This window comes from Excalfactoria chinensis, chromosome 2 (assembly GCF_039878825.1).
Source record: "Excalfactoria chinensis isolate bCotChi1 chromosome 2, bCotChi1.hap2, whole genome shotgun sequence".
NCBI classification, from domain to species: Eukaryota; Metazoa; Chordata; class Aves; order Galliformes; family Phasianidae; genus Excalfactoria; species Excalfactoria chinensis.
This window is the reverse complement of record NC_092826.1, coordinates 12909646-12928829: the sequence shown is the minus strand read 5'-3', so window position 1 is coordinate 12928829 and position 19184 is coordinate 12909646. Positions and strand designations below refer to the sequence as shown.

General features: G+C 42.6%; 1 protein-coding gene across 1 annotated transcript; it reads left to right on the top strand.

Annotated features, from left to right (window-relative positions):
- The first annotated feature begins 13398 nt into the window (after window positions 1-13398).
- Window positions 13399-18944, top strand: CCN3 (cellular communication network factor 3). The gene is made up of 5 exons (XM_072329005.1): window positions 13399-13499; window positions 13586-13814; window positions 13883-14134; window positions 16291-16499; window positions 17794-18944. The coding sequence occupies exons 1-5, from the start codon at window positions 13425-13427 to the stop codon at window positions 18088-18090; spliced, it is 1062 nt and encodes a 353-aa protein (XP_072185106.1). The 5' UTR covers window positions 13399-13424; the 3' UTR covers window positions 18091-18944.
- The last annotated feature ends 240 nt before the right edge of the window (window positions 18945-19184 follow it).

The window sequence follows — 19184 nt, the reverse complement described above, 5'->3', positions numbered from 1 at the left end:
GTCCTGCCTATTTTTGAAGATAAGGTTCAATGCAATAGCAGCTGGATAAAGGACTGCATTATTTTTAAATCAATACGTGTCTTTGTTTTCTGCCTGTCTTTCTGAAACTCCTTATTTCTTTTCTCCTGGTTTGTCCCTGACCTCCTTTTATTTCTGTTTCCACTTTATTAAAATTTTCCTCTCTTCTTGGCATGAGAAACTGACTTGTGGCCTAGAGACTTTCAAACATACTTCTGTAGCCATGGATTTCACATACCTAGCCTGCTGTCTGCACTGTATTTAAACTGAAAGGTTATACTGAAGCAAATATTTCTGGAAAAATTTATGAACTAAAAGTACTTTACAACCATTTATAATAGCATGGCACTTGTACTGAAGGACAAATGGGTCCAGTAGGCAGGATACACCAGCTGTGTTTGCCAGCCTTGTTAACACCCCTATGAGCTTCTGCAGAGATTAAAGAGCAGAGCAAGTAAACGGAAGGAAACGGAGCAGAGCACAGCTTTGCTTTGCTATCCTCCCTTCCTCTCTCTCCCTTTTTTGACTTTTACTTCCTCACAGGAAAATCAAGTTGTGTGCAGGTGGCAAGCAGTCTGAGAGAACGTGGCTTTTCCTTTCATTAACTAAAGAAGTGAATGGCTATTTATCAAAAGTTTCCATCTTTTTCACTAAATGAAAGTTTCTTAACTCTTTCTTACTTTTCACCCTTGTAGCTCTTTTAGTACTTTCCCTTGCATTTAGTTTTATGTTTACTGAAGAACCACCATTCACCAACATCAACAGATGTTAAGAACAAGCAGTATGATCCATTGGCAGATCTGAATTTCCACTATTATCTAAGAACAAGAAATCTGCCTTCAGATCAATACTGACAGAGTTCAGAATTACCATTTCATTGAGATAACTGCGGCCATGGGATGGCAGAGAGCAGTTTGATAATCATCTGCTTTGACACAAAGAGCATGATTTTCATTCCTGGCTCTGGTGACACCATCTATACTTTGCAGTGCCATTTTTTTCCCAACACAACTGCCACAGTATGTCCACCATGGCAGGTGTCCTGTTTAGTGCACCAGTCATGGATCCAACATCTCCAACCCATCATCATCCATTGCAGATGAAGGAAGTGGTTAAATTACTGTCTGGTTATTATTTACTCAAAGTTTTCATTTTGTTTATTTATTTATTCATTCATTTATTTATTTTGTCTGATTATAACGTTACTTTTTGTTTTGTTTTTGTTTTTGATTGTTCCAGTGGAGCAAATGATAGCACCTAGATTAATTCATAGTCTGGGCATTAAGCAGCCAATCACTGAAATACACAGTGGCACTTCTGTTCTGCAGTTTTATATCTAAGTGTTGTTTGCATGTCACTGTAAAGGTTCTAGCTGATTTGTTTATTACATAGCTAGTCAAGAGACCTGTTCAGTACATGTGATTATAGTTCAAGTGCTACAGATACCAATACAGATGAATATTAATGCAAGGTGCACCAGCTTCTTGTAAATTTTCTTGTCAGTGCTTCACATTCATAAATTATGAGCCAGGATGAAATGTGAATGTCACTAATGAAAATCAATGCACTTCATTTTCTACAGCATCAGTAATGCTTTTCAATCTATTTCCTCAGCTGTGTGGACTCTCAGCAGAGTGACTCTCTCAAGACATGACAAAACTTTCCTCTACACATAGTAATAATCTAGGAAAAAAATCACATTCATCACTGCTTAGTATTTGCTTTTATTTAGCTATAAGCAAATTCAAATGAGATGCTGTTCAATTTCCAACAGGATTTGGGGTCCAGACTGGGCAAAGTGACTTACAGGAATTCATACAAGATGAGATTATAGTCTTATATTTTACCCCACCCCATCTACTGCAAAAACATCAAGGCTGTGGCGTTCCAAAACAGGTGGTTTTGTGTGTCAAGCGCTTAGGCTGTTAGGAGACCAATTTCCTTCAGATTAAGTTGCTCATTTCTCACAAGATCCAGCATATGTGCCACACCAGGTGACTACTACCTGAATAGCCCTTTCACCTCAGTAAATCCTTCCCAGCACTCTCTCCAGCTTTGGCAGAAGCAGTGATTTGAAGTTAGAAACACTGCCCTGGAGCTTCTTGTCACACCACCACTAGAACCAAAGTTATAAATTAAATAGTTAGATTGGAATTTCCCCCGGGTAACTACACTGTCATCTTCACAACTGCTCTCCAGCTGCACAAGTCGTAATGGTATATGCAGCACCATGAGCTACCAACAGCTGCCAGGAAAAGCAGTCACGATACATCCTGAAATGACTGCATTTATTTCTCCTAATACTATGTGCATCTTTGGCTTTCCTGTGTTAGGGGCCAACTGGCTTGTTCAAGGAATTATGGCCAACAGCTGAAAGAAACATCTACCTTGTCACCAAAAGTAAAACTCTTGATGGACTGGAAGACATACAAAAACATGTCCATTGCAGGAAACTGATGACAAAGAAACAACCATAACATGTACAACAACAAACACTGCAGCACACGGACACTGATGCGAGTGGTGGCAGCATCTCAGAGGTGTTTAAACCTCAAGAGAACTGATGATCTCTGAAACTTTGCTGTTCTCTCATGCTGCGTCCTCCAAGCATTTAAGATACAGAACAGAAGCTTCATAGGGAAGTTCCTTCAGAACTCTTCAAAAGGGAGGTGAGATCACACAAACAGAGCATGAGGCTGAACCCTACCCACGAATGGGGCTTCCTGCTTCTGGTTCGGGACCTCCTGCATTCCTCCCAGATCACTTCTTTTGAAGAGAAGACTAAACAGTAATCCTGATTTTAACTGCAGATGTCTGGATCTTCTGCCTATTCCTTGAATTCAGTAGTGCTTACTGAACAAGTGAATGTCATGTTAACCTCGATGAATATTTGCACTGTGTTTATTCTGAATTCCAAAGCAAATGGATCAGCAAGCACTTGTGGAAGCAGCATGTGGTTTTGAATTCATCTTCAGTTCCCATTTCCACAAAAGGGAAAACAGAAGTAGACATTCTTGGATGCTTCTAGAAGCACCAAAGAAAATAAAATGGGAAAATGGAATCTACGATGTTAAAGCAGTCTCTATTAACAAGCGCCTGAGTTTGATTTAGAAAAACAAAGGACATGCTATTCTGAACAGACCTTTTCTGCTCTATGAGTTTCAACAGGAAAATCTGGAGAGAACTAAGAGAAACCCAGAAAAAAAAAAAACCACAAAACTGTGCAGATCGTTTACAAAGAATATTGTAAGTATGAAATTATTTGAGGTTGGCTAAACAATGACACAACAACATTTTCAGTCTGCAAGTATTTTTAAACTTTATTTTTAAATGCTGTTTTTACAACGAGACAGCTCGTAAGGGTAGGGAGTATGTAGGCCACTCCTTTTAATACAATATCTCCCTGGCAACAAGACCAGCAAAAATAGAAAGAGAGATTAGATGACCAATTGTTTCTTCCATCTCTCACGTCTTCGATTCCTTTGTTGGATGGTTGACGCAGTGCTCGGACTCGGTGTCTCCTCTGGGTGGGTGAAGCTCGATTTGGTATGTTGCCTTTGGCAAAAATCATTACATGCAGCTACAAGGTATGCGATGCTGATATCAGATGGCTGTGAAAGGAGAAAAAAATTCTTTGAAGTGCCAATAGAAAGACTTGGCTATCACAAGACCAAAATTGCCGTATTTCCTTATGAATATTTTTAAGCTCTAACTTAAGGAAACAACAAGGAGATTTTGGGAAGATCAAACAATTGGTCCAGGAACTGTGGCTGGAACAGTTCCTTGGAAGGGGATCCAGCTTGACAGCCCTGAACATCATTCACGGACACCACAGCAACACAGAACAGATGATGGAGAAAATGCAGATGTATTACTGACTGAGACAAATGAGAGATGCTCAAAATGAAATGTTTGATGCAAAATGCATTGTCTTCAAATTCATTCCAGTTAGAAGAAGGGAACCACTTGTGCAGGTGTTTCTGATACAACCCCCTGCAGCTGCTCTCTGTCCTTGCTCTTCTCACTGATGTAATGCACCCCCCTGACCACTACCAGAGTGCAGTTGCTTCACAGTGGGTCAGTGTTTGATATGTGATACTCCTGCATAGGGCACATATTTTCGTACTTCTCTGTCTTCACTGATCAGTAACCTGCTCTATGAGCAAAAGTTGGTTTTAACCTTAAGAGCCTTAAATGGTAAGAATTGCTTCTGTGTCTGCCTCGACGTCTGTGGCACAAAGCAACAACAGAGATCACAGGGAGTGCTCAAGCTAGGAGAGTCCAATTTAATGGCCTTTCATTTATTTTCACTGGCTTGCACTCTCACTAGTTCTGAAGCCTCTAATTCAGATCTCACCCAATTCAAGAACTCTGGAGCTGTTCATTCCCAGGGCACATGGCAAGTTTCACATGCTCTCCCCAGTTTTTTATTTTTCAGTTAAGGCCACAAAAGCATATGACAAAAGCATATTGCAACACGAAATGAGATCTATAAAATATGTTTTTGTTACTTATGGCCAGACTATTCAGCTCTTGGCAGACACCAACACAGATATGGGAAACAGGCATGAAGGGCGGCCCTAAATCATGCAATTTGCAACAAACCTCACTTGGCAGTGTCAGAAGCTGTCAGCTAGCTGAATCAATTAGCCATACCTCTTTCAGTCAGACATGCTCAAAGAATGGCTGTTCTTTGGAGAGGAAAGAGAGATGGGGAAACCCCACTCAGAGGAGCTAACTTTCTGATGGCAGAAGTTCAGTTTAATCACCATTAGGTTCTTCAAAATGCCAGCCTGTTCTTGCAGATCTCGCCCACACGTGTATTCTTATTCTGAAAAGCACTCTAAGAGGCAACCACCTAATAACTGTTTTGTCCAGAAAGAGCAAAAAAAAAAAAACAACCAAACAACCCTGTACATTCCAAATGATCTGTTCTTGTGCCTCTTCTGTAGCTCTTGAAATCGGCTAGGTGAGATGTTCCTCAAGATTCCATTGGCCATCTGCACGAACACGAATCTCACTTGGTGAATAATCAAAGGAAGATTTCCCCAATCCATTTTATCCATTATTACTGTATGCGGTAAAACAAACCAAACTGAGCCATTTGGTAATATCAGTCTAGTTATTTCAGATACAACATGCAATTATACAAATAGGATTAGTCAAGTTTTTAATCAAATGAAATAAGCAATACACACTATCTATCTCTTTCTTTTGAGAGTAAGTATTAATGACCCATTTCTTGCACAAGTCTCATTCCCTTTCTTCCAAGCACAGCAGAAATTAGCACTACAGAATGTGAGTATGGGGCACCAAGTATACACACACACAAAATCAGTCTAAAGAAGGGTAAGCAAGCACACCAAATCCCATAGCATGCAACATCTACCACAGAGTCTTTGTACAGAAACATCATTCTGGTGGGGTATAGTACCACCCTCAGGTAACTTCAGGCACTTTGTTCAGTAGCATCCCCTGTCATCCTCAAAATAATTGGGTTTTTGGTGACCATAAGAGAATCCCCACAGTATGAAGAATGAAATGGAGATTTGTGCACACAGAGTATCTGCTCTAAGGAAAGATAACCCTACGCTGTATGGACATGTGATGTTCCTACATATTTGCAATAACACAGATATCATATCTGCACTTTGTCTTCTTTTCGAGAAATTTCAGACTACATGAAGCCAGAACATTCACTTTCACTTGTGGACTTCTGAATACGTGGGTTACAGCTTTGTCACAATTAGAACAAACAGGAAATAAGAAAAAAAAAAGTCTTCTTAAGAACCTAAGATTCTTAGATGAGCTGGAAGTGTGTGCTAGCTGATCAAAAGGCCAACCACATCCTGGGTGGCATCTAGGGAAGTGTGACCAACAGGTTGAGGGAGGTGATTCTGCCCCTCTGCTCTGCTCTTGTGAGACCCCACCTGGAGTACTGCATCCAGTTCTGGAGCTCCCTACACAAGAAGGACATGAAGTTGTTGAATAAGGTCCGGAGGAGGGCCACGAAGATGATCAGAGGGCTGGAGGACTTTCCCTACAGGGACAAGATGAGAAATCTGGGTAGGGCACTTCAGCCTGGAGTAGAGAAGGCTTCAGGGGAAACTTATAGCAGCCTTTCAGTATCTGAAGGGGACCTGCAGAAAAGCTGATGAGGGACTTTTTATAAGGGCATGTAGTGACAGTATGAGGAGAAATGGCTTTAAACTGGAAGGGGGTGGATTACGACTAGATATCAGGAAGAAATTCTTTACTGTGAGGGTGGTGAGATACTGGAACAGGTTACCCAGAGAGGTTGTGGATGCCTCTCCCCCCCACCCTGGAAGCATTCAAGGCCAGGTGGGATGGGGCTTTGAGCAACCTTATCTAGAGGGAGGTGTCCCTGCCTATAGCAGGGGGGCTGGATCTAGATGATTTCAAGTGCCCCTTCCATCCCAAAGCATTCTATGATTCTGCCTGATAGTACACAACACCTATGAACTGGCACACCCAGCACCTATTGTACTAAGGGACATGGTTTAGTGGGGAAATATTGGTGGTAGGTGGAATATTGGTGATAGGTGGGCAGTTGGACTGGATGATCTTGAATGTCTTTTTCAATCTTGGTGATTCTATGATTCTGTTGTTCCTCTTGTTTTCCAAAACAACACAGCCAAATGTGGCAGTTTCACCTTGTGACTTGTGCTGTAAGAATTCCCAGCATGTCCTACAGCTAAAATAGGTCTGATGGAAAGAAATCAAGGGATCTTTTTTGGTGGAATTTGAAGGCTGGATTAAACTGGAACATTTTGTGAGTTTCTTTTGAGTACATAAAATTTTCTGAGTCCAAAGCAATGATGCAACTCTCCATCCCCACATAATTCATTCGGATGTTTTCCTAAATTATGTTTGTTTCAGTTTTGTATGAAATATTATTTCATTCCAAAGTTGTATTCAGTTGCACCTAAAAATATGAAACTCCAAAAGACAAATCTATAAAGTAAAAGATATTTTACTCCCAATCTGTTTTTTCCCCCAAATTTCTAATTAAAAAAGAAAAAAAAAAAAAAGAATCTGAATCACAGTCATTTCAATAATTCATAGGTATTGCAAAACAGACTGTATTGTTTCATAGGCTACATGGAATCATGAAATACCACACAAGAAACGCTGTGCTAATTAAAAAGTAGATGAATGTTTTTATAGTAGAAAGGAGTAGGAAGGATAATTGATACTTAATTTCAACCGAAAAACACAATCCTGTTTATGACTGATCTTGAAAATTCTATCATTAGAAAAATAATTACAACTTAAATCCTACTTAGAAGAATGAAACAACAAACAGCATTAAACACGGAGCAAACCAGCTGGTTTTGTGCAGTATCCATCTTCCAGCTGAAACTTCTCTCTCTTCAGTCATCAGTGCCCTCTGTGTACCAGTGAGGAGGATTTACTAGCCTGGTTTAATCAGCAAGAGCATAAAGGATCATATTGACCTCTGCAGGCCTGCCATATCTTCATCTGCTTCTTGATACATAGCTTGCTGTGAAAGTAATACTATTTATTTCCATGGAATCTCTAATAGATAGGAAGAACACAGAACAATTACATTATTTGATATAGCAAGTTCCTGACTACAGAAACACTATTTTTCACCACAGTATCTCCATTACCTACACATTTTTTTGCCACTAATGAACAAAAGTCTACATGCTACGCTCATCAAAATCTGCATGGCTGGCTGGAACGTGGCTCGTCTTTCACATCACTGTCACCACTGCTGAAGTGCACCATCCACCGCCTCACTGTGCTCACATCCACTGTTTGGTCTCTATGAATATTCAGCAAATGTTGACGAATGTCAGTGGGTGCCATTTTATCTGCATGGAGGAGTTCAGTGACACACGTCTTCTTCATACGCACTTCCATGTCAGGTGACATTTTGTCAGACTGCTCCTCTGCTGCCATCTGTCACACAGCAATAACGTATTACAGAATACTGGTGCAAAGGCACAACTTCTGCTGCACGCCACCAACATATGCCTCTATCACCATGGGCCAATATAATGAAATAGTAGATACTACTTTCAGAGCAGCCCTGCAACAGGATTTGCAAATCTGTTTCAGCATGACCAGATGTCTTTAGAAATGGATTATTTTACTCATGATGAATTATTGTTGCTCTTTTGACAATTTTCTTGCTGACCAGACCACCAGGACTTTTTTGTTATTGTACTGTATTCCTACTCAGAATCTTTCCAGTGGGATATTCTGCATATCTTCTGGGCACTGACATTGCCCATTAGATTCTACTGAAAAGGTTACATATGTATCAATATATGAATACATTCATCTCTTCTGTGAACACAGTTCTTTTGCTTAAAGGTAACGGGAATCTTACTGTGAATAGGAAACACTGAGTCTTTATAAAAGGTTGAAGGGATTGTTTATCAAGTTGTGTAGCTCTTCAGAGGAAGAAATCTTCTCAGTTTCCTCAGTAGTTAGATGAGAAATAGAACAAGTCATTAAGAATATGAAAAACTATCACCAGCATCTAATATTTGCAGTGCAAGTAACCACCTTCACAGTCACAGCATCCATCAATATTAAACCTCCAAACACTGAACATAAACTCAAAAGTCCAGTTGAATATTTGAGTTTGGATAGCTCATCATGCAGTATGTGTGGAAATCAAGGAGGCAGCAAGCTAAACTTCATGAAGTCAAAGTCTACCAAACTCCATACAAGCCACATAGACTAGCCATATAAACAGAGAAATGTAGGAGGTTCCACTTGGACAGATCTCTCCTGAAACACAATGGCTGTGGTACACCTCTCAAAGTAGTAGCAGTAAAAGAGGGCTGATCTGAAGGAGTTTAGGCACCCACTCACCACAGTGAGCAACACAATTAATACCTGACAAATCTCCCAGCTTCTCTATCAGCTCAGGCTGATAGGGTTCTTTTCTTTACAGCAGTTCCATTTGTGGCTGAAGAACCTCTTATTCTGCTGCCATGCGTTGGGAGGAAACAAGGCACCAGAAGCAAGTTTGTAACCAAGCCTGCTGGTTTGCTATTAGTGCTTCAAGCGTAGTGAGAATGGAAAACTGATAATAACACTGATTACATGAATCTGCTGTGGTGTTTATATACATATATTTTGTTCCATGTTTAGGTCATTGAACATTCACAGACCCAAAGCATGTTAAGAAATTAAAGCTGTCACCTAAATGGAGAAGAACTAGCTAAAATCCAAAATTATGGTGTTTTCGAGGAAAATATGGTATTTGTAAATGTGAAAATTTTATGGAACTGGATTTTGTGATGCCGGGAAGATGAACAGGAGGCTATCTGTGAAAAGAGGGATGTTGCCATGATTTCTCGAGTGTTTGTAAGGCTTGCTACATGCTCAGACACTTCTGGATTGGAATAGGATCAGCAATCAGAAATTCCCTAAGAGTTAAGCCAGCATTATTTGTCAACTCTGCTTCCAGTCTGGTGATTGTGTTGGTGGTAAAATATCCATAACCATCTGGTGTTGAAGTAAACAGGTTGGGTGAAAGTGATATATTTAGTATTACTAACACAATGGAGATAATATCTAAGTGAAATGTCATGTCCAGAGAACCATGCCAGAGATTTAGCACAAGGCAGACAAGGAAATCCAGAGTGAGAAATCTTTGCCTGCAAAGGCTGATATTGGCCAATGTGGGAGATGATAGCTGTGGCTGGGTTTGAGCAAACATTCTTTGTACAAAACCAGAAAGCTGTAATCCTTCCAGAAAGAAAAGAGATGAAAAGCATGTCTTGACGATGTTTAAGTACAACAGAAGACTCATTGCCTTGCTTGCTTAAGCATTTACCTCAATAGAAGCTGAATTTTAGAGTTCAGATTAGAAAACACTTCTGCACTTCTGCATAGCCCCTACTTTGTGATTTTACATACCTGTGCATGCCATATCCCAAACAGTTAGAAACTGCAGATTGCCAACCTGTTTTCCTTTTACTAGGTACTATGCAAGACTCTCCTTGCCCGAGACCTTGGCACAGGAAAACCATTAAGTTTATTCTTGGAGTTGGAACTCTGTTGCTGGACTCCGCTCCTGAACTCACACTTCTCAATGCTGTTCATCAGCTCTGTCTTCCTGCAAAGTGAACGGCAGAGGTTGATTTCTTTACATATAGGAGGAATTACTCTCTGCAATAACCATAGCCAGGGTGGCAAACCAAATATTACCACGCTTAAATACAGTCATACAAAAAAAAGCAAACCCGACCAAGAAACCAGACTATTCATTCACTCATACCTACCAGCTTTAAAGCATGAGTAAGTGCTATTCATTGTCAGGTGAGCCAGTAACGTATCCCTCCACCTCAACATTATTTTACTCTCCAAAGAATGTTAACAAAGAGTACTTTCATATGATAAGAATGTTATGTCACTCTCAAAAACATTGTCAAACAAGCACAGACAAAAAGGATCCCATTAGAAAGATGAAGAAGCATCTCAGAGCAGGTAACTTCCACAGAGTCCAAATTAAGCATTCTTTGGAGGGGCAGAAATGCCTGGAATAAAGTGCTTGGACATTCTGCACTAGCATCGTCCTACTTTTATAACTGGTATTTTATAAGAGCACGGGGCCTTAATAAATCTATTAAATGTACATGAAGCTGCTAATTTTTCAGAATTAAGTATGGTAGAAAATATTCTCTCTTTGTTTTTTTAACCATCTCTAAATTTTCATGTGGTGAAACCTCTTAGGAATGAAGTAATCTCATTTCAAGGGAAGGTAACTTGCAGTGGCTGTGGATGATAATTGGCACTGAAAACCTCATCAGACAAACAGGCAAAAACAGATCTTGTATGTGCCCCTCTGGCTTACAGCCCTGCTTCTGGGGAAACTACAGGAGTAGCAATGCTTCTTCTTAGCAAAAATTAATGCTTGGCCAAGAGCATGGGTGATTCTGCTCACAAGCAAGGCGCTGTAAGAAGTGGCCTTACACTAACTGCCTAAATCAGAGGTGGTAGGCGAAACGCAAGGAAAAGAAAAACAGAGACAAAAGTAAGCTGAAATGACCTGTGCAGCTCTAGATAACTGAAATAACCTCAAACCCGCACCCCCGCTGTTAATAAGCATTGAGCAGACCTCTGTTCCACTTGGCTGGCTCTGCTGTTTAGGAATAAGAACATGAACGGTCAACGTGTGACTTGTTCCTGTGCTGGTGAAGTTTGCTGTTCATGGAGACAACAGGCTGCTCCAGAAACCTGGCTGTTGCCATGTAGCATTAGGGAAGGAATGGTAACTCTTGTCCAAAACAAAACTCGTGTCTGAAGATTGCTGGTTTTGCACTGAGTATTGCTTTGGCTTAGAGATATATCGGCTTTGAAAGTTGATGTGTACCACTTGTGCTATGTCTTAAGCTGAAAAGGCATCCTGTTTTCACTGATCTGCCCACAACTTGTTTGTTTTTCAAATATTTTCTCTTTAACAAGCCATGACAGAATCTGTTGTTATGATCTGCCTTAGACAAGCAGGGATAGAGAATGTTTGTATCCTAGAAAGACCAAAGGCTACCATGGGTAAAAGACAATTCCTGACAGATAAGACACTTAAACAGATTGAGTTTCCCATAGAATCATAGAATGGCATGGGTTGAAAGAGACATTAAAGAACATGGAGTTCCAACACCCCTGCAGTGGGCAGAGCTGCCACCCACCATATCAAGCTGCTCAGGGCTCCATCAGACTGGCTTTGAACACCTCCAGGGAGGGGGCATCCACAGCTTCTCTGGGCAGCCTGTGCCTCACCATTCTTGGAGTACAGATTTTTTCCTAAGTTCAAACCTAAATTTCCATTCTTTTAGTTTAAAGCCTTTCTCCCTTGCCCTATCACTATCCGACCATGTAAAAGTAAGTCCCTTTCCTGTTTATAATCTCCTTTCAAGTACTGGAAGGTCACTGTGAGGTCTCTGCTGAGCCTTCCCTTCTCCAAGCTAAACAAGCCCAGCTCCATCAGCCTTTCTTCATAGTAGAGGTGCTCCAGCCCTCTGATCAACTTAATGGCCCTCCTCTGGACCCTCTTCAACAGCTTTGCAAGAGTTCTGAGCATGGGGCCTCAGGTCTGAACTCCAGATGGGGCCTCATGAGGGCAGAGTAGATGAGGACTATTACCTCCTTCTCCCTGCTGATGCTCATCTTCTGATGCAGCCCAGGATGCTGTTGGTCTTCTGGGATGCAAGTGCACACTGATGGCTTGTGTTCAGCTTTTCATCCACTAGGACCTCCAAGTCCTTCTCCACAGGGTTGTTCTCAATGAAGTTTATTGATGACAGTTGTCACCCTGTAATGCTGTCCCTTTCATGGGACATATTGGTGACTTTGACCCAGCCATCCAGGTCTCCACTCAATGTGGGGAGACAAGGGGGCTCTGGACTGTGGAGCCATGCCTGGAGGGAAGGAAGGAAAAGGATCTGAGGGTCATAGCTGAAAGCCAGATGAACGTGAGCCAGCAGTGCGCCCAGGTGGCCAAGAAGGCCAAATGGCATCCTGGCTTGTGTCAGAAATAGTGTTGCCAGCAGGCACAAGGAAGTGATCATCCCTCTGTACTCAGCTCTGGTCAGGCCACACCTCAAGGGCTGTGTTCAGTTTTGGGCCCCTCGCTACAAGACATCAAGGCCCTGGAAGGTTCACGGAAGGACAGTGAGCTGATGAGGAGTCTGGAGCACATGTTTTACGGGGGGCAGCTGAGGAAGTTGGGATTGTTCAGCCTGGAGGAGCTCAGGGAAAACCTTATTGCTCTTTACAAAATCCCCAAAAGGATGTTGTGGTGAGGTGGGAGTCAGCCTCTGCTCCCAGGTATCAGTGATAGGACGAGAGGGAATGGCTGTAAATTATGCCAGGGGAGTTTCAGTTTAGATATCAGGAACAATTTCTTCTCCAAAACAGTGGTGATGTACTGGCACAGCCTGCCCAGGGAGGTGGAATCATCATCCCTGGAGGTGTTCAGGAAACGTGTAGATGTGGCACCGAGGGATGTGGTTTAGTGGGCATGGTAGGGATGGGCTGACGGTTGGACTACATGATCTTCGTGGTCTTTCCAATCTTAACGACCCCTGTGATCCTACGATCCTAAGGCGCCGGCACCGAGAAGCAGACCGCGGCAGGACTTCAGTCCCGGCCGCCGCGTCGGGGCACGGGCAGGGCTGGGCATCGTCGGGCAGGTGGCGGAGCAGATCGGGGAGCGGAGCGCAGAGCCCTGCCCGGCTCCAGCTCCCCGCCTCCGTCCCTCGCTGCTGGTGGCGGAGCGAGTGATGAGGGGGGTGGGGGCGGAGGGGGGAGGGGGGGTCCCTGCCGGCCTCTATATAAGCGGCCGCAATGGCTCTGTCCGTAGAACTGAGCAGCGCGGCGGGTAGGCGGCCGGGACCATGGAGCCGGGCGGCTGGCACGGCCTGCCCGTCCTAATGCTGCTCCTTCTCCTGCTCCTCCTCCGGCCGTGCGAGGCAAGTGCGGGGGGCGCGGGGGGCGGGAGCCGTTGGTCGGGCGTGCGCCGTGACCCGATGCCGTCGGGGCCGCTCTGTCCCCGCAGGTGAACGGGCGGGAGGCGCCGTGCCCCCGGACCTGCGGCGGGCTCTGCCCCGCGGAACCGCCGCGCTGCGCCCCGGGAGTGCCCGCCGTGCTGGACGGCTGCGGCTGCTGCCTGGTGTGCGCCCGGCAGCGCGGCGAGAGCTGCTCCCCTCTGCTGCCCTGCGACGAGAGCGGCGGCCTCTACTGCGACCGCGGCCCCGAGGACGGCGGAGGCACCGGCATCTGCATGGGTAGGTGCGGCGGAACGGGCGGGGCGCGCTGACTTCTCCCGCTGAAATCCACTCGCTTTCCTCACCAGTGCTGGAAGGGGACAACTGCGTGTTCGATGGGATGATTTACCGCAACGGGGAGACGTTCCAGCCCAGCTGCAAGTACCAGTGCACCTGCCGGGACGGCCAGATCGGCTGCCTGCCCCGCTGCAACCTCGGCCTGCTGCTCCCGGGTCCCGACTGCCCCTTCCCGCGGAAGATCGAAGTCCCCGGAGAGTGCTGCGAGAAGTGGGTCTGTGAGCCCAGGGATGAAGTGCTCCTGGGAGGCTTTGCTATGGCCGGTGAGGAACTAAAACTGATTATCGCAGCTGTTAGGAGGAGAAGATGAGGTGATGGGAGTATCCCTGGGGTTGCAGGGTCTAAGATGCAGCTGCTTTGTGCCGTTTTCTCTTGTTGTTGCTGTTTTGTTTTTCGTATTTCTCATCTAGAGTGACCAGTAAGTACACCACTGCTTATGAAGAAAGGCAGAGGTCGACAGGTAAAAGAAAAGATACTCAAAGGATGAATGTGCATCACAGGTTTAAAGTGTAGAATCATACAATCACTTGAGTTGGATGGCACCTGTAAACTCCCCTGCAATGAACTGGGACACCTACAGCTGGATCAGGTTGCTCAGAGGCCGGTACAACCTTACCTTGCATGTCCCCAGGAACAGGGCAGTAGTTAGCCTGAGTTAGTTTCCGGTTCTGGAATTGCTGTTTATCTGGTACAGGGTAGATCTGTGATTAGAACAAGGCCAAAATCCTCCAAACGTTATTTTCACCTCAGAATCAAAAGTGTATCCTTGCTATTTGCTCTGGAAGAATAACTTGCATCATAATACCATTCTTACAGCTTAGTCTGCAAAAGACTTTTTCCTCCCCCAAATTCCCCAGCTATTACAAGTAGTCAGCATGGCAGCTAAAATGCCAGCAAATTCCTGTCTGTCTGTGCTAGAGCTCTCATCATTATTGTTGGCATTAAAAGCATTCTGAAGTACTTGGAGAAGCAGTAGTTACAAGTAGGAGTGGATTCGGAAAAACTTCCATTCCAAAACACAGAACTCATCAAATGCTTTTATAACTTAAATCAATTAAGCTACATCATATTTTTTGCCTATTTTTGTACTGAATGACGCCTCCCTCTCTTCAAAAGCAATCTATCAGTTCAACAGGAATGTTCCTAAGTTCCTTTTACTGAGATCTGGGAGCGCTGCATCCTCTTCCAGTCACTGCTCCTGGTGCTCTTAAGCAGTTACTTACGCTGAAACTCAGCTAATCCATTTGAAAAACCATTCAGGAGGGATTCAGGAAGGAAAGCTCTGGTAACTTCAGAGTGCTATGAAGAGTCAGATGTAAGGCACGTAAGAGAGAAATGAAAGGTTTGCAAACTTCTTGCTGTTTTTTTCCTTTGATTTTTATTGTTTTTTAATTTGACAGCGACATTATTATTTTGTATTTGACAGTGACAGTCAAATCATAGAATGGCTTGGAGTGGAAGGAGCCCTAAAGATCATCTGGTTCCAACACCCTCTGCTGTGGGCAGGGTTGGCAACCACTACATCAGGCACTGGGTCTGATCCTAAGTCCTTAAAATACCTGCAGGCTGATTGTATGTGGATTCTTTCTGTCGATGGCCATTCATTGCAGAAGGCCACCTCTTTGGAGTTTTATCCTACAAAAGGTGAAAATAACATTTCCAGAGAAGCTTAACAGCCAAAGCTGTGGGAGTGACACAGGAAGATTCATGTGACTAGCTCAGTCATGTTTCCTCATTCCCTTTACTGCTGTGATAACTGCTGAACCAACTACAGTTAGCAGCGTTTGCGGAATGGAGCTTAACACATCCATGAGGGCAGAACAGTGATCATAGTTGGCAGTAGCTTTGAGCAACTAGGAATTTCCCTTCTATCCTCCCCTTCTTCTCCCCTTCCTTCTTCCTTCCCGCCATAATCTGTCAATAACTGACGAAGTTGGGTGACTTTATGACTGTGGGAGTTAAAGCACTTTACTTCCCTGCTGTTTATTAGTTTGGACAAAGCATATGACCTCTCTTAAATCATACCTAATATAAACGTTTTTTTGTGACAACTTAAGAAGAAATCTGTGATGTATTTCCTATGGAAAGAATGAAGACTAAATAGTTGTTGAAGTAATTTTCTGAACTATTTAAAAACTGATAATAATTCCTTGAATTATGTACTACCATTTACTGAAACTAAACTAACAGCTTCACTGATAATGATGACCTGCACCTTTATGTTGACCTTTAGATACAGGAAGACCTTTAGATATAGATTCAGAACAACTGGACAGGCTGATGTTAAAATTCTTGAACTATGAGTTTTTTAGCTGTATTTGTTTCATGTTTCATCCCAGCTGTGGTAGAGATCAATAAGATACTCTGCTTTCTCTTAAGTTGCTCTTAATAACAAAGTTCTATGGTGTTTTGTTTCCAGCATACAGACAGGAGGCCACACTTGGGATAGATGTGTCTGATTCAAGTGCCAATTGTATTGAGCAGACAACAGAATGGAGCGCTTGTTCCAGAAGCTGTGGAATGGGCTTTTCTACCCGTGTTACCAACAGAAATCAGCAGTGTGAGATGGTGAAGCAGACGCGACTTTGCATGATGAGACCTTGTGAAAATGAAGAGCCATCTGATAAGGTATGCTCTGAGCAGTGACAGGAGCAGCATCTCTTCAGCTGTAATTCCAAGTTTGCAGTATTTCGGTCTAGAATGCTCTAGATACAACTGCACATACATACATATTTTAGCACACATGCAGCAAGCCCTTTGTTTTTCCAAAGCATTAGATTTGTCATGTACGCTCAATAGCTTTATGCTGCACATCGTTTGAGGCATCCCGGAGAGATCGAGCATATTGCATATGCAGAATGGATACATCATATTTCTAGTCTGCTGAGCATTGTAGAAGTGCAGAGAAATGTGTGAATCTACTTAGGTAAACTAAATCTTTTCTTTATCCTTTTGAAGTTTTGCCGAAAGCAAACCCGACACTGACATTTAAGCAGCAATAAATATGTTACTAAGAGAGCTGACTTTTCAGCTGCTTCTAGACATCTTACAAGTTTTGCTGCCAGTGAGAATAATGTAGGTAGGGAAGAGGACAATTTGTTTTGTAATGTTCTTGTGTTGGAAAGCACTGCTGAATTCTCTATGCTGTTTTGAATGCTGTGAGAGGATGTAAGACATTTGGAAAGGATTGGGGAGACTAACGGGAATGGTCAGAGGTCTAGAAAATCTGTTCTAAAGAAATATTGATTAAACTGCTCTTTAACTGCAAGCAAGAGAAAGGATGCAAGTTTTCTTATCTGTGCTGAGATATTGCAGCCTGAGTGTGGGAGATATGTTGAGATAGGGTGACCTTAGACTGCATCTTCGTGTATTGAGATTGAGAGCATGGAAACCTTCCAAGCAGTAAGCATAGCTAACCGATAGGATTGTCCAGGGAAGGCTTCCTAGGACAAGTTAGACAAGCATCTGTTAAGAGTAACATGGATAAGACTGGTTCTGCCTTGGGTCACAAGAATTGGGCTTCTGGGTTTTGTTTTAGCCTTCTTTTCCTGAATTTAGTTCTGCAATTTGCTGTTTGTCTTCTTATTTCTCTCTGATGGAGGTACAGTTGCCTGTGATGTTTTCCATTAGAGCAGAGTTTCATAATGAGTGTCAGCTTGTCTTGTCTCAGATGAAGAAAGAAAGCTTTAACTACTTGTTATTTGTTACTATCCTAATAACATGCTGGTGTTGAATTCCTGCAGGAGTGAGGACTGGTAAGAAACTGCTGAAGTGGCTGCAAAGTATTATTGCAAAGTATTACTTTAGTAGCAAAGATGACAAATGGAAGCTTTCTGAGTAGACCTATATCCTTGCATATCAGTTTTTAACTGCTTTCTTCTTCATGCAGTGATATCTCTAATATCTTTTCTTTTTCTCTTAGAAAGGAAAAAAATGTATCCGAACAAAGAAGTCCATGAAAGCTGTTCGTTTTGAATACAAGAACTGCACCAGTGTGCAGACTTACAAGCCTCGTTACTGTGGCCTCTGCAATGATGGGCGATGCTGTACTCCACACAACACCAAAACGATTCAAGTTGAGTTCCGCTGTCCTCAGGGCAAATTCCTGAAAAAGCCAATGATGTTGATCAATACCTGTGTCTGTCATGGTAACTGTCCTCAGAGTAACAATGCTTTCTTCCAGCCATTAGATCCCATGTCTAGTGAAGCAAAAATATGAAATGTATACCTTAGGTGGCCCAAAAGGTATTTAGTTTGTACAAAACTTGACCCACAATCAGGTGAATGTAATAATTGCATATGTAAAATATCTGAGATTTTTATTTCTAAACAGCCTGAGTGCCTTTCTTTTTCCTGTAGTTTACTAAATACCTCATGATGTTTCACCCCTCCAAATGTCTTTTATTCATTTGAAGGAAATTTTGTACCTTGGACAGAGCCATCTGCTTTTTCTTGACGGTGGCATAACGATTGCGAAGTCAACAGCTAGTCTTTCTCTCTGAGTGTAGGGGACTGTGCCATGATTTCAGTAGCCATAAGACTGGGCTTTTTAATAATGGATTCCTTGGGGAATGAATGACAATATGTCACAAAAGCTTCCAAGCTCTTCACTTTGCGTAATGTGTACAAACAGACAGCCACCGTCTTTCTGTTCTAGTTCAGTTCTTCCTGATAACTAAAAGTGTTACTGATGAGAGTGCTGAATTCTTGTATCTTCTATCTGTACTTCTTGACTTTCTCTGAGGGATTAGTTTGTACATAGCCTCAGAAATGACATAGCTAAGATCTCGTATCCTGAAGCATAGGAGATTGATAGCTGATAGCCAATGTCTCTTTTGTAGCTTTATTAGCAGCCTAATCCAAAACCTGCTGAAGTGTCTTAGGAGAGCTTGGTTCTAACCAGTGTCTGTCTGTAGATACAAGTAGTTGTATGCAAAAATAAAATTGCTGTAAATTCCTTTAAAATACTAACTGTATCAGATGGTGCTTCACTTATTAGAAAGATGTTTATGTAAATAGAAACTGTATATATTGTAATATAACTTTATTAGGTAAATAAACTTTATGTGATCAAAAACTATTTTTTCCTAAAGTTGTTTATTTATTTATTTATTTTCTAAAGATCAATAAATTATAATGGCTAAAACTAATGGGAGGATAAAGAGTCTGCCTACTCCTGAAATCAAAACACCCGATCTCATGATGTTCTTAGTGTACCTCTACTTAACCTGTGCCCTAAGAGGTATGTGATATCTTGGTGCAAGGAAGGACAAACAAACCCCCCCATTAGGGGGTGGGGTGTTTTTTTTCAGG